The sequence below is a fragment of the Babesia bigemina genome, scaffold Bbigscaff_77141 (assembly GCF_000981445.1).
Source record: "Babesia bigemina genome assembly Bbig001, scaffold Bbigscaff_77141".
Classification (NCBI taxonomy): domain Eukaryota; phylum Apicomplexa; class Aconoidasida; order Piroplasmida; family Babesiidae; genus Babesia; species Babesia bigemina.
The window spans coordinates 1-14,887 of record NW_012237351.1 but is presented as its reverse complement, the minus strand read 5'-3'; the positions used below and the strand labels follow the sequence as shown (position 1 = coordinate 14,887).

The 14,887-nt window shown below is 45.9% G+C and overlaps 2 protein-coding genes across 2 annotated transcripts; both read right to left on the bottom strand.

The window, feature by feature from the left end:
* Positions 1–851: 851 nt before the first annotated feature.
* BBBOND_0006030 (hypothetical protein, conserved) lies at positions 852–6,518 on the bottom strand (the record flags this gene model as incomplete). Its single annotated transcript, XM_012915429.1, has 1 exon — positions 852–6,518. One exon carries the CDS (start codon positions 6,516–6,518, stop codon positions 852–854), a length of 5,667 nt encoding a protein of 1,888 aa, XP_012770883.1.
* A 2,498-nt stretch (positions 6,519–9,016) lies between these two features.
* On the bottom strand, positions 9,017–13,993 carry BBBOND_0006020 (hypothetical protein, conserved; the record flags this gene model as incomplete). Its single annotated transcript, XM_012915428.1, has 1 exon — positions 9,017–13,993. One exon carries the CDS (start codon positions 13,991–13,993, stop codon positions 9,017–9,019), a length of 4,977 nt encoding a protein of 1,658 aa, XP_012770882.1.
* Positions 13,994–14,887: the final 894 nt, after the last annotated feature.

The window sequence follows — 14,887 nt, the reverse complement described above, 5'->3', positions numbered from 1 at the left end:
GGATAAGGGGCGATGTGGAGTGGATAAAGGGGCGATGTAGAGTGGATAAAGGGGCGATGTAGAGTGGATAAGGAGCGATGAGGAGTGGGTTAAGGGGCGATGTAGAGTGGGTTAGGGAGCGATGTAGAGTGGATAATGATCACCACTTGTCACCATGTCATCGCTGCCGTGACCATGTCATCGCTGCCTAACCATGTCATCGCTGCCGTGACCATGTCATCGCTGCTGTAACCATGACATCGCTGCCGTGACCATGTCATCGCTGCCGTGACTATGTCATCGCTGCCGTCACCATGTCATCGCTGCCGTCACCATGTCATCGCTGCCGTGACCATGTCACCGCTGCCGTCACCACTGTCATCGCTGCCGTCACCATATCATCGCTGCCGTAACCATGTCATCGCTGCCGTGACCATGTCATCGCTGCCGTGTCCATTACTTGGTCGTGGCATTGGTCAACACGTTGGTCAGCACGTTGGTCAGCACATTGGTCAGCACGTTGGTCAGCGCTTTGGTCACCTCTTTGGTCAGCACTCTGGTCACCACTTTGGTCACCACTTTGGTCACCACTTTGGTCAGCACATTGGTCAGCACATTGGTCAGCACATTGGTCAGCACATTGGTCAGCACATTGGTCAACACGTTGGTCAACACTTTAGTCATGGCATTGGTCAGCACATTGGTCAGCACCTTGGTCAACACGTTGGGCTGCACGTTAGTCAACACATTAGCTTTGTATGACACAATCACATACAACGATTAATGCGTGATTCAAAACATTAGACAACAATTAGTTGTATAGGTGAGTAGGTGATGCTAGGTGAGTGTAGATAGTAAACACGTGAGTACGATTATGGTTGCAGGTAAAACACGCTGCCCAGTTTGTTGACGCGTCTAGCAGCCAGTAGTGATTGAGCGGCGATGCGATGACTCGAGGGGCTATGTAGATGCGATTTGATGTGGAGCAGGTCTAGGCGGATGACCATGATGTGGATGAGGTAGAGGAGAGAGAGGAGCCAGAGGGCGACGGTGAGCCAAATGAAGGGAGCGCGGATGGTGAAGAGGAAGTCGTCGCATTGTTTAAACAGGTCTTTGAAGTATTGTGAATTGAGGACGTTGCTCAGCTGATTGTGTAAGTCGCGGCAATAGCGTTTCTCATCGGTACTGAACAACGCTTTTTGGTCACCAAATGTAAACCCGAAACTGTGTAATGTGCTCAGAACACCGCGACATTCAACGAGTCCTCTGCACTGGCAAGTGTGATCAACGCCGTGCTTGCCCTTTTTGCAGGGATTGCCATTCATACAACGATGGCATCCGTATTCTTGGCAAGATATATTTTTGTAGGCTTCGAATAGATTACTTAGATATTCATAAAATGTCCACGGCAGATACATGGCCCATGACAGGTAGAGGCTAACATGCCTATTGGCCACATAGTGATAGTAATCGTTGCATAGCGAGAAAAGGTAAGGGCCGCAGTGGAAATTCTTGTAAGGATAGACACATGATTTAGCCACAGTGAGGGTTGACAGATCTGTTTCTGTGACCTCTGGATGTTTTTCATGACTACTCGTTGCGTCACCATAGGCATGACGGACTGCATCTGTGAAGGTAGATGGGTTGTCGTAAAGGTTAATGGATGTGCGCTTAATAGAGTTCTCAAATGCGTCTGCCAATGAAACTACGCCATTGTTTTTCTTAGGTTTTGAGGCATTAATACCTTTTACAAACGATAGCACGAACCCGAAGTGTTCGGGCAGTGTGGATGGAGGTTTCGGTACCAGAGTGAGCAGGCACGCAACATGGTCGTTACTTAGGAATTTGCTCAGCACTTTGCATAGCTCTTTGCCTGACTTCGTACTTCCGGTAAGACCCCTAAAGCCAAGAGGTGTTAGACAGGGCTGGCCGGGAGTGCTCTTGGGGCATGTGGAACATTTGGGCTTGCAGCCAATGTCGCTCAGTTGGTGCGGAAGATGGCCAGGAAGACAGTCATTTAGGTACGACATAAGTGGAGAGTTTGGTTGGCAATTTGATTCATCTTCCGGATGATCCTTACATGACCACTTGGCCGATGGGATATCCCTACCGTACTTGCAGTCCGACCAACCATGAATAGCAGCCGGATGACTACACTGTCTCTGCAAGAATCTCAATGGCGGAAGAAGTCTACGAAGTATGTCGCAAACCATCTGTAGACAATCGTCGCCTGTTTTAGGATATTTGAAATTCAAGACATTAGTGCAAAAGTCAACGCCGTACATCGTATAGGAGTTGCCTGTTCCAAGAACGGTGGTCAATACGTCGTATGATGTTGCACAGATGTGCGCGACAGCTGCTCTCGTATCGTTATATGTAATGTTCTTAGGCTGCGCTGCTAGGGATTCAGCTTTCATGTCGGTAAATGTGATGCCAACATCCTCACTGTCTTCTGTGGACTGCGTATTTTGATCTTCAAATAAGTCACTAATTGTTGTATCACGCAACTCCTCATACGTAGAAGAGCATGGAAGGCCAGCAAACCAGCACAGCATCTCAAACACTGAACATGGCTGCCTGGTTGCGTTGGAGGTGGAAATGTGACAAACCTGGTAATATGTTTCCAGATAACGATGCAAGTCGATGACTCCTCCGGCGAAGATTTGACCACCAATTTTATTGAAAAGTTTCTTATCTTTACCTAGCAAATCAATTATGTCTTTTCCCTTCATACCATCCTTGTCTTGCAATTCCCCGTTTTGCTTATCTACATCAGACACAATAAATCCGCGAGCTTTGAAAAACTTTCCGAGGTAAGTGGTTTTGTCAATTTTCTCCTTATGCCACGTATTTGATAAATACTCGTCTCTCAACTTTGTAAAATCTTCGTAAAAAAATGTTAAGATGGTCAAACATACCTTGGACAATTTCTTACCATAATCGGTAATTTTTTCTTCTTTATCAAAATCGTTTTGCTTTTTCATCAATTTATCAGTAAATACTTCATCATCATACCCGTTCACATACACCCTCCCCATCTCCTGCACAAACCCCCGCAGCCCCGCTCTAACCGCATCGAGCAGCTCCGGGTGCCGGGGGTTGGCGAAGGCGGAGGGGGATAGGAGGTGGAGGGAGGAGGAGAGGGTGGTGAGTAAATCAACGAAAGTTTTATCGTAATTATACTTTTTAGTGCTATTTGAGTCACTTAAATGATTAAGTAATTTGTCGAAGTCACCTTTGATTTTGGTTAGCTTGCTGGCTGGGTCGGTGGGTAGGGAGTTGGGTGAGGGGTTGGTTGAAGGTTTGACTTGATCCTTGATATACTTGTCAACGTTAGTATAATAGTCGTGAAACTGCTCCGATAATTTTTTGAATTTTTCTGCGGTTGGAGGTTGACTAAAGTTAAGGTCTTTAATGGCACCAAGCAAGGTGTCAGTAACCTCAAAGGTGGGAGTACCCGGTTTGTTAACAGTGAACTTCATACCGTTTACAGCCTTCAGTAAGCCTTTAATTCCGGTTCTTTTATCTTCCTCAATAATTTCCTCGACAACCCTTTTCTGCTCCTCCACCACCCCCTTGAGCGCCTGGAGGTCGGCCTTTTTCTGCTCGGCGAAGAGGGAGCGGACGGCGGAGGTGAGGTGGGAGAAGGAAGTTTGGACTTTATGAATGAAATCATTTTTCATCAAGGTAATCATTTTGTTGACATTATATTCCGCATCCTCCAATATGTGTTGCACGGCTTTAATGGCGGAATCGAACGCTCTGTCGACATCGTCTATGAATGATATAATCTTTCGAAGATTATCCTCCATTTCCCTTTGGAATGTCGCCATGAGTCCCTCCACCTGTTTTCGTTTTCTCTCAACTTCCCCGGGCACCTTCTCAAGGTGACCTATTATGGCAATGGTAGAGTTGATGATAGCGCTTACACCTTTAAAATCGCTTTCTCTCAGATGCTCAATTCTATGTTTGATATCGTTTAGCAGACGATTATCGATTCTCTCAATTAGCAAGTTCTGCAATTTCGCGCTTAAATCAATGCCGATGTCACTAATCGATTGCGTAAGTTCTCCTAGTTTCATTTTTACATCTTCCGATTGCCTTTCAAGCAAATCTTTCGCGCCTCGTGCAGCGGTGTCAAGCGTACTCACATCATTCTGCATTTGTGTCAATTTACTAATTACCGGTGTTTGCAGAGCTTGCTGCAGCTTCTGTATGCCTGCTTTAACAGCCTTTTCGAGCAGTTTGCCAAGTTGATTGTTGAAGTCCCCAGATATGGCTGCACTGAAGAGCGCACTGTTAATTGACTGGCCAAGATCATTGCCTAGTGCTCCAGAATCGGTGACGATCTGTTTCTTAAGCTTCTCGCTCAGCTCCTTTACTTCTGTTATAGCTCTCTGCACTTTGCCAATATGGGATGTGGTCTTGAACGTATTTATTTCGTTTGACAATTTTTCAGTAGCTGTAGAGATTGAGGCAAGAACAGTTTTTACTGCGGACTCTAGATAGTACGCGTATTTAGAAGGTTGGGTTTTGCCTGCGTCCACCACTTCTTTTTCAACAGTACGGACTATTTCGTCAACTTCTCTCTGAAGAACAGACGATTGGAACCTGTCGAGAAATGTTTTGATTAACTGTAAATCGTCATCAATTTTGCCTTGGGTGCTGATGGAAGACCTGGCTTCTTGAGCAATGCTCTGAAGCTTCTTTATTATTGTCTGCCTAACATACTGAGTCACAGTATTGTGATATGCTGTCTTCAAATTATTTTGACGTTTGTTCTCTCCAACATACCAACCAAGTAACTTCTTTATTCCTTCACTCTCGAAGACTTGGGCTATCCATCCATCAATATGTGTATCAAATTCTTTATACTTATTTACATACGTTGCCACTCCTGTGACGACGTCAATAAGTGAACCTGGTTTCGTTGTGCTCACTGCAATGTCATTAGTAAATCTGCCAAGCTTCCCGCTGATCTGGTTAGGCAACTGCCCCGTAACGTAGCCTTGAACATTGGTCGCAATCGCATCTGTCAGCGCATTAATATCACTACTTAGAGCCCAGTCGCCGTCACCATTCTTCTTATAGTCGTCAATATTGGATGTCAACGTAATGTGACTCTGAAGCTGACTAAGGTCTTTAACGAGTCCATTCTGTGCGCTGTCCCCTGATCCATTAACAGTTTCGCAGACTTTTATATACTTTTGCTTCATCCCATCAAATTGCGAATTTAGAATTTTTGTCTGCGCGCTAATTTGCTGCGCAGCTTGGATTATCATTTCTCTCTTACTGCCAGTGCCGCCATTAGCAACACCCATGATAGCGGAAACACTTTTTTGACATGCTCCAATGTCATTTCTCGTTCCATTTATCCATCGCTGTAATGCTCTGACATTGTCGTGCAAGTTATCACAAAATTCTAAAACCTTGGACCTAATGCACTCTACTTCCATATGAAGAGCAGACTTGCCGTGTTTGGCGCCAACAGCGCCATTCCTGTGATCGACTACATCCAAATTACCTGTCAATTCTTTAAAGGCATGTGACACATGATCCATGTATATATTGTTCAGCTTAACTAAATCTGCTTGCCGTTGCTGGACAAAATTTCTGATGCTCTGAAGCTGTTCTCTTTTAACGCCATTTAAATTGGCCAATGCGTCCAAAATGTTTGAAAACTGAATGCGTAACTTCTGTTGAAAATCCATGGATTTTTCATCGATTTCCATTATCATCTCATTCTGCCGCTCCTCAAAGTCGGTCTCTACCTGCTGACACTGCCTGCTAAATTCTGAATTTAAGCATGAGGTTTTAAAAACCTCCAGTGTCGTCTTGATAGCTTGGTTCTTCTGCTCAATGCGACATTTTAAGGATTCATCTAAGTGACTAATGTGTTCCGTCTGAGTCCCAGACACCCACCCCGACAAGTCGTCAAGGTACTTCTTGAAGCATTCCAACTGCGTTTGCAGCTTAGTATTTTTTAAAGTATCTACGTCGCTAGCGTGATTCATTATATTAGTTTTCAGTGTTGTTAAACGTTTTTTAACATTATTAGTTTTTTCATTCAATTTCTTTCCATACCCCTCCAACCACCCCTTCACCGCGGCGACAGACTCCACAAGCCCAGCACGCCCGGAGCCAATTTTATTATTTACCTCTTTTAGTACTTCACTAAGCTTTCTATCCATGTATTTATCGTACGTTTTAACTGCATCATCATCTTTCACCGCACCAAGCACACCACTCAAAAATCCCATCACCCCGTCACAAAGCCTATCCAGGTCTGAGTACACAATCCCAGAGCCGTCGTAGCCTTTAGTCTCAGAGTTGAAGCCGAGAAACTTTTCGAGGCCAGAACAAAGGTTATTAAGGATGTTAGTAGGGTTGTTATTTAGAGTGTTTTTAAGGTTTTTAATTTCATCAAATTTCTTGTCAAGCTCCCTAGGCGGCACATGGTCAGGGCAGTGGCAAGAGGTGGAGGGAGGGAGGTGAAGGGTGACAAGGCACAAGTTATTATTGTGGTTTAAAGAGGTCATAGCGGTATTATGGCGAGGTAATTAGAGCGATGTAGAGTAGATAAAGGAGCGATGTAGAGTGGATAAAGGGGCGATGTAGAGTGGGTTAGGGAGCGATGAAGAGTGGGTTAGGGAGCGATGTAGAGTGGATTAAGGGGCGAAGTGGAGTGGATTAGGGAGCGATGTAGAGTGGGTTAGGGAGCGATGTAGAGTGGATAAAGGGGCGATGTAGTGTGGATAAAGGGGCGATGTGGAGTGGATAAAGGGGCGATGTAGTGTGGATAAAGGGGCGATGTAGAGTGGGTAAAGGGGCGATGTGGAGTGGATTAGGGAGCGATGTGGAGTGGGTAAAGGGGCGATGTAGAGTGGATTAGGGAGCGATGTAGAGTGGGTTAAGGGAGCGATGTAGAGTGGGTTAGGGAGCGATATAGAGTGGATAAAGGAGCGATGTAGAGTGGGTTAAGGGGCGATGTAGAGTGGGTAAAGGAGCGATGTAGAGTGGATAAAGGAGCGATGTAGAGTGGGTTAGGGAGCGATGTGGAGTGGATAAGGGGGCGGTGTAGAGTGGGTTAGGGAGCGATGTAGAGTGGGTAAGGGGCGATGTAGAGTGGATAAAGGGGCGATGTGGAGTGGTTAAAGGAGCGATTTAGAGTGGATAAAGGAGCGATGTAAGGTGGGTTAGGGAGCGATGTAGAGTGGGTAAAGGGGCGATGTAGAGTGGGTTAGGGAGCGATGTAGAGTGGGTAAAGGGGCGATGTAGAGTGGGTTAAGGGGCGATGTAGAGTGGGTAAAGGAGCGATGTAGAGTGGGTTAGGGAGCGATGTAGAGTGGATAGAGGAGCGATGTGGAGTGGTTTAGGGAGCGATGTAGAGTGGTTTAGGGAGCGATGTAGAGTGGTTAAGGGGGCGATGTAGAGTGGTTTAGGGAGCGATGTAGAGTGGTTAAGGGGGCGATGTGGAGTGGATAAGGGGCGATGTAGAGTGGGTTAGGGAGCGATGTGGAGTGGGTTAAGGGGCGATGTAGAGTGGGTTAGGGAGCGATGTAGAGTGGGTTAAGGGGCGATGTAGAGTGGGTTAAGGGGCGATGCAGAGTGGGTTAGGGAGCGATGTGGAGTGGGTTAAGGGGCGATGTAGAGTGGGTTAGGGAGCGATGTAGAGTGGGTTAAGGGGCGATGTAGAGTGGATAAAGGAGCGATGTAGAGTGGGTTAAGGGGCGATGTAGAGTGGGTAAAGGGGCGATGTAGAGTGGGTTAGGGAGCGATGTAGGGTGGGTTAGGGAGCGATGTAGAGTGGGTTAGGGAGCGATGTGGAGTGCATAAAGGGGCGATGTGGAGTGCATAAAGGGGCGATGTAGAGTGGGTAAAGGAGCGATGTGGAGTGGATAAAGGGGCGATTAGAGGAGGTAAAGGGGCGATGTGGAGTGGGTTAGGGAGCGATGTAGAGTGGATAAAGGGGCGATGTAGAGTGGATAAGGGAGCGATGTAGAGTGGATTAAGGGGCGATGTGGAGTGGATAAAGGGGCGATGTAGAGTGGATAAGGGGCGATGTGGAGTGGAGTAAGGGGCGATGTGGAGTGGATGATAATCACCACTTAGGTCACCACTGTCATCGCTGCTGTGTCCATGTCATCGCTGCTGTGTCCATGTCATCGCTGCCGTAACCATGTCATCGCTGCTGTGTCCATGTCATCGCTGCCGTAACCATGTCATCGCTGCCGTGACCATATCATCGCTGCCGTAACCATGTCATCGCTGCCGTGTCTATGTCACCGCTGCCGTGTCTATGTCACCGCTGCCGTAACCCTGTCATCGCTGCCGTAACCCTGTCATCGCTGCCGTGACCATGTCATCGCTGCCGTGACCATGACATCGCTGCCGTGACCATGTCATCGCTGCCGTGTCCATGTCATCGCTGCCGTGACCATGTCATCGCCGCGGTAACCATGTCATCGCTGCCGTGACCATGTCATCGCTGCTGTGTCCATGTCATCGCTGCCGTGACCATGTCATCGCTGCCGTGACCATGTCATCGCTGCCGTGACCATGTCATCGCTGCCGTAAGATGTCATCGCTGCCGTGACCATGTCATCGCTGCCGTAACCATGTCATCGCTGCCGTAACCAGTCATCGCTGCCGTGTCCATGTCATCGCTGCCGTGACCATGCCATCGCTGCCGTGACCATGTCATCGCTGCCGTGACCATGTCATCGCTGCCGTGACCATCAACTTGGTCAGCACCTTGGTCAGCACATAGGTCAGCACTTTGGTCAGCACTTTGGTCAGCACTTTGGTCAGCACTTTGGTCACCACATTGGTCAGCACCTTGGTCACCACCTTGGTCACCACCTTGGTCAGCACGTTGGTCAGCACGTTGGTCGTGGCATTGGTCAGCACTTTAGTTAACTACTACACAATCACATATGACGATAAATGAGTGATACAACAGATTAAAGCACAATTTTTATGTTAGGTGAGTAGGTGAGATGCTAGGTGAGTGTAGCAAGTAAACACGTGAGTACGATTATGGTTGCAGGTAAAACACCCTGTTAAGCTTGTTAACACGCGCAGCCGCAAGTAGCGATTGAGCAGCAATACGATGTGATGAGGGACTATGCAAATGCGATTTGATGTGAAGCAGGTCGAGGCGGATAACCATGATGTGGAGGAGGTAGAGCAGAGAGAGGAGCCAGAGGGCTAATACGGTGATTGAGAAATTTGTTCTAATATCCCACAAGAATTGATCGATTTGCTTGCGTAATTCAATAAGCAGAGATTTCTCACCAAGCATCAATTTCAACGCTTCACAGAAATCTTTGCACGTCCTCTGCGTAGCTATATTATTTGCGATGCCACTGAGACCCAATGGATTGCCGAATGTGAAACCGTATTTATACAGATTAGGATGTGTGTTGCGGCACTGTACTATTGACTTGCAATTTTTGTCGTGATTCTTGCCGTCGAGTTTCTTTGCATCAGTGTTATCACTCTTTGACTCTATTGCTTCATATGCCTTTTTTACTTCGCATCCTTCAGTACAGCATTTTTCATAGCACCTGCTACCAGGCTTCTTGCAGGTTCCACAGCAGTCGTCATACAGTTTCTTCAACAGGTCGTAAAAAGTCTCCGTGATGTAAACGATCCAAGACAGGTGATTGGTCTTATGCTTGTTGGAATAATAGCTGTAGGTGTTTAATGCCAGTGGCTGAACGTAAAGACCACACGGCTTATTCGAGCCGGTTTTACAGTCAGTGATGCTGATCAGATCACCGTTGGCATGACTGCTTTTGTGTACTTTACTACTGCACAATGTGCTGGGATCAAGAGCTTCATACTGATTGCCGAAATATGCTTCGTTGATGGCTTCTTTGAATGCCGCTTGAGTATGCGTATGCGACTTTGTGACTTCATAAAAGCCGCCAGTGTAATACGCGAGATAACTATAATAATACGCGTATACATCACCTAGCGATTGCGGCGGTTTCTGCATAAGACACATGAAGTAACCACAAAGTTTCGTAAGTGGACTATCCTGCTTTCCACAAAATGCATCAAGCACCTTCCTAAGATGTTCACCGTTTTTAGTATGCGATGCCATAACGCTGATTTCATTAAATCCCATCGGTGTCTTACACGGTATGCCGCGATGGTTGGACACCGTGCATTCCAGTTTACAACCTGGTTTCTTAAATGAATGCGGTAAGAAGCCAGGCAAACCATCCTCTAAGTATGACTGTAACGGGGATTTTACACCGCACTTAGGGTGTAACTCACACGTTTGGTTGACCTTTTGGTTACACTTTTGGTCAGCGCATTGCTTTGAATTGCACTTCCAATCTGACCCACCGATTGCATTGCCATACAAACAACCCCGCCACCCGGAACAGATTTCGTCGTTGCAGCATTGGCAGTATACGAAGTAGAGCTGTTGGTAAAGACGATGCAAGATGTCTGCTAGCATATCGATGCATTGGCCGTAGCGAGAGGGGTACGAGAACCCTTGCGAATTAGTGTTGAAGTCCACCGCGTATATTCCGTCCGCGTGTCCATGGCCAATAAGACCTACGAGAACATCGTGCGAATAATGGCAAACTTCTGTTAGCGTGTCTCTCATGTCGGATGCTGTAATGTTTCGCGGATAGGCTGACAAAGTGTCCTCATCTTCATCCCCAAATGAGACGCCACCCTCCTCGTCTTCTGACTCCTCAGGCTTGTCAAATAGAGCGCTAAAGCCGTCAAATGATAAATCGTGGTATACGACATTGTAAGAGAGACCGCAGAGCCACTGGAGCATATCATACACAGAAGAGGGATTCCTGGTGGCAGAAGAAGTTGATAAGTGACAGACTTTGTAATAGTCGTTTAGGTGGGTGAATAGTTTAGACACAACGCCTTTACCTTCATAATGTGTAATGTACTTGTCCAAAGATTCGAAGTCATGCGCATCTTTATCAAATTCGTTGCGTTCCTTAAAACCGACATTGCAACACACAGCCACTTCTCTGCCGGCATGGTCTTTTTTGAGATTGTCAATCGCGTAGCCCTGCTTCTGTAAATAATCTCTCAATTCATTTTTATTATCTCTACCCTCAATTCTGTAAGTCTTCCATCCGTTGCAGCAATGATAGAACAACGGATAAAGTTCATTAAACAGCACCGGGATTATAGTGAGGCATACCTTCGCGCACTTCCGACCGTCAGCATTCCACTTGAAATCATACGCAGCACAATCATATGACGGTATATACGCGAATCGGAGCTCACCTACCAGACCCCTGAAGCCGTGGGCAATGGTTTCTAGCAGCGGAGTGTTCGGCTCAGAAAATGACTCAGGGTGTAGGCCGTCGATCGCATCGGTCAGTCCGTCGAGGAGGCGGGGTACGTGATGATCATACCTGTTGCCGGCTCTGATTTGGTTAACTAATTTCTCAAGTTCATTTTTCACGCAGTCAACAGCGTCGGCGTAGTTGTTTGTGGACCTCTGAGACGAAGGGTGTTTCTTGGCATGGTTGTCGTCGTTCTCTCTGCCGATCTCTGCTTTGAGGTAGTCGTGGAGTGGTGAGCAGAAATTGTGGAAGGCGAAGGACAGATCACGGACACTTTTTGTCTCCTTCTTAGGAACGATGTTTTCGTTAAAGCTGTTGTAGAGTCTTTCCATGAACCCTTTGAAGCCGATATGCTTATCTTCCTCTACCATGTCTGGGAGGGGTTTTAATATTTCATGTGAGGACATGTTAAAGTATGCAAGTTGCCTTTTTACCGATCGCACATAACGTTTACGAATGTCGGCGATAATGGCGGATTTAGTCAATGACACATCTTCCGTAAGTTGCGTGGTGAACTGTCGAATATATTGCTCACGTGTCGGCTCGAGGGTAGCAATATATTTTTGCACGGAGATAACCCACTGGTGCAATTGAATGTCAGCATCTTCAACAACTCGTATCACATCATCAATGCTGTCACTCACTTTTTGCATATCTTCTGGTATGCTGCGGACAAGTTTAACAAGCTCGGAGTCCGGGGTTTTGGTATTAGTGGACGCTTGTACTAATGCTTTAACTTGTTGACTAACGGGAATTATGGCATCGTGTATTCTGCCGCCGGTGTGGCCTATATCAGTTGATTGGACGCTGCCAATTTCTCGAGTGATGGGTTCCAGACCTTTGTCGATGCCATATAATGTGTTCATTGAATCATCGTTAAGCATTTTTTGAAGCTTTGTCAAGTTATCCTTCACACTTCGGTCACCTTCCCAATCTCCATCATTAACCAATCTGTCAATATGATTGACAAATGAGCGGAACGATCTGTCAAATGTGACATGTGCAGTTGATATGTTTTCCTTGGTTATGTCTGTGCCACTGTCTGCAGGATGCTTAATATTGTCAAGCTTTTTATTGACATCTGTTCCTATCGCTTTTATGGCATTTACAAGCGCTGTCTTCGAGCCTGTGGCTCTGCTGTCGTAACTCACAAGGTTTTTTAAGTCAACTTTGTCTGATGTAACACCTGTACCGTCATCTCTAGGTAACAGAGCTTCAACTCTATCATGAAGGTCCTGTGTGAAAGCTTGCTTGACGCCCTTGAATTGCGATTTGGCTGCCAGGAGCTTGTAGTTAACTTTCAGCGATCGAAGCTCTCTATCCATGCCATCACCGAAGCTTTTATCTTCCTGACCGGCTTTGTCAAGGGCTTCATATAGATTTGTAGCAACACTGTGCAGAGCTACCTTGAAATCGATAAAACCCTGATTATAACTTCCAGCAGTTTCCATACCCTTATTCAAAGCGTTCGCCAAGCCTTGCACATATTGCGAAAGACCTTCATTAATACGCCCTTTAATTTTGTGCAAAGAGGTTCTAAGCCCCTCGTCCAACTGTCTAACTGCATCCTCAGCCAAGCCAACCCTAGTACCCAATACATCTCCTGCCTCTTCCACAGCTGTCATAAGTATCTGAGCCTGTTCTTTTAATGCGATTGCCGCATTTTCAACATCGGTTCTTTTCTGCGTTTTAATATCGTCGCCTGCTTCTTTACCATCCAAAATATTCACAATTTTATCAACCCCCCTAATCGCATTTTTTACGGTCTTTTCTGCTTGAATCTTCCACTTCTCCAAATTCTGAACATGACCTCGCAAAGTGTCACCAACTGCAGCAACTGCCGAAGTTATTTTACCGACCAAAGTTTCAAGCTTCACATTTGAGGGGGACGACTTTCCGCTACCATCAAGAATTTCCGTAATGGCGTCTAATTCTGTTTTGATTTTAGGATACTGTTCTTTAAAACTTTCTATGCCTTCGTACATTGTTGCTGCAGCAAGATTGAACGGCTTCCTACTATTCGTCAACCACTCACCTAACTCTTTTTTAGGCCCTTTATTAATGATATTCATAAATGTCGTTAATTGATTATCGATTTCTTCAACTAGTTTAGTTATTCCATTCCTTGCCAACTTGTTCACTCGCTGTTCCAAAATATTTATATCCTTTTTCACTTGATTTATACGGTAACCTAAATCGCGACTCTGGTTGTCGAACGTCATTTGAAGTCTCTCATATTCACGTTTAACCGCATTACGCGCATTGTTAACTGTACTCTGACACTTGTAATTCAAATCACTTACAGCGCTTGAATTTCGTTCCGCATCTATCAAATCATTCAAAAAGTGCGAGGCCGCCTTGATAGTCAGATCAGCCAGCTGATCAGCTATCTGTACCGCTTTTTCATCATCTCCTGTTAATCTATTAACCTTATTTTCCTGTTGTGCGATACATTCTTGCAGCGTTTTTATCGGTTCACTCACCTTTCTGTTCGACTGCTCCACTGCCTTATTATACCCCCGCACCCCTGCGACCACACTTCCAATCGCAATATTAAAACCTTTTTTACCAAGGTGTTTATTGGTGTTAAGTGACGTAATTGCATCATCTAAAGTATTTTTATGCTGCCCTAAATGGCCTTGGATGTTACTGAGAACACCACTCAAAAATCCCATCACCCCGTCACACAGCCTGTCCAGGTCAGAGTAGACAATGCCAGTGCCGTCGTAGCCTTTTGACTCAGAGTTGAAGCCGAGGAAGGTTTCGAGGCCAGTGCATAGGTTATTAAGCAAATCATGTGGATAATTTGTGTTGCTTTCATTTGCTTTTTTAAAGTTCTCAAGTTTCTCTATCTTCTCCTTGATGCTCTGACAATTCGAAGGATCTTGACAATCAAGATTATTATGAATATCATTTTGAAAGTTTTTACACTTTTTTTGCCGTTCAGTAAGGATATCTAAAGCATTCTTAACGGCTTTCTTAACACTCTCACTCTCACCAACAAATCCTCCAAGCTGGCCAGCAAGGTGACCAAGGCTAATGAGCTTGGAGTCAATGTCATTCAAGTCTCTTCTCGTAGCATCGTCAGTGAGAGAATGGTCAGTATCAGCAAATTATTATAAAGGTTTATAGAGGTCATAGCGGTAATAATACGAAGTAATTCCAAAGATTTGGAGTTAGGGTGAACATGATGGGACTTGGCAGTGGCAAGAGGTGGAAGAGGGAAGTGAAGGGTGACAAGGCACAAGTTATAGTCATGGTTTATAGAGGTCATAGCGGTATAGTAGAGTGGATAAAGGGGCGATGTAGAGTGGATAAAGGGGCGATGTAGAGTGGGTTAGGGAGCGATGTGGAGTGGATTAGTGAGCGATGTAGAGTGGGTAAAGGGGCGATGTAGAGTGGGTTAAGGGGCGATGTAGAGTGGGTAAGGGAGCGATGTAGAGTGGGTTAAGGGGCGATGTAGAGTGGGTTAAGGAGCGATGTAGAGTGGATAAAGGAGCGATGTAGAGTGGATAAGGGGCGATGTAGATGGATAAAGGGGCGATGTAGAGTGGGTTAGGGAGCGATGT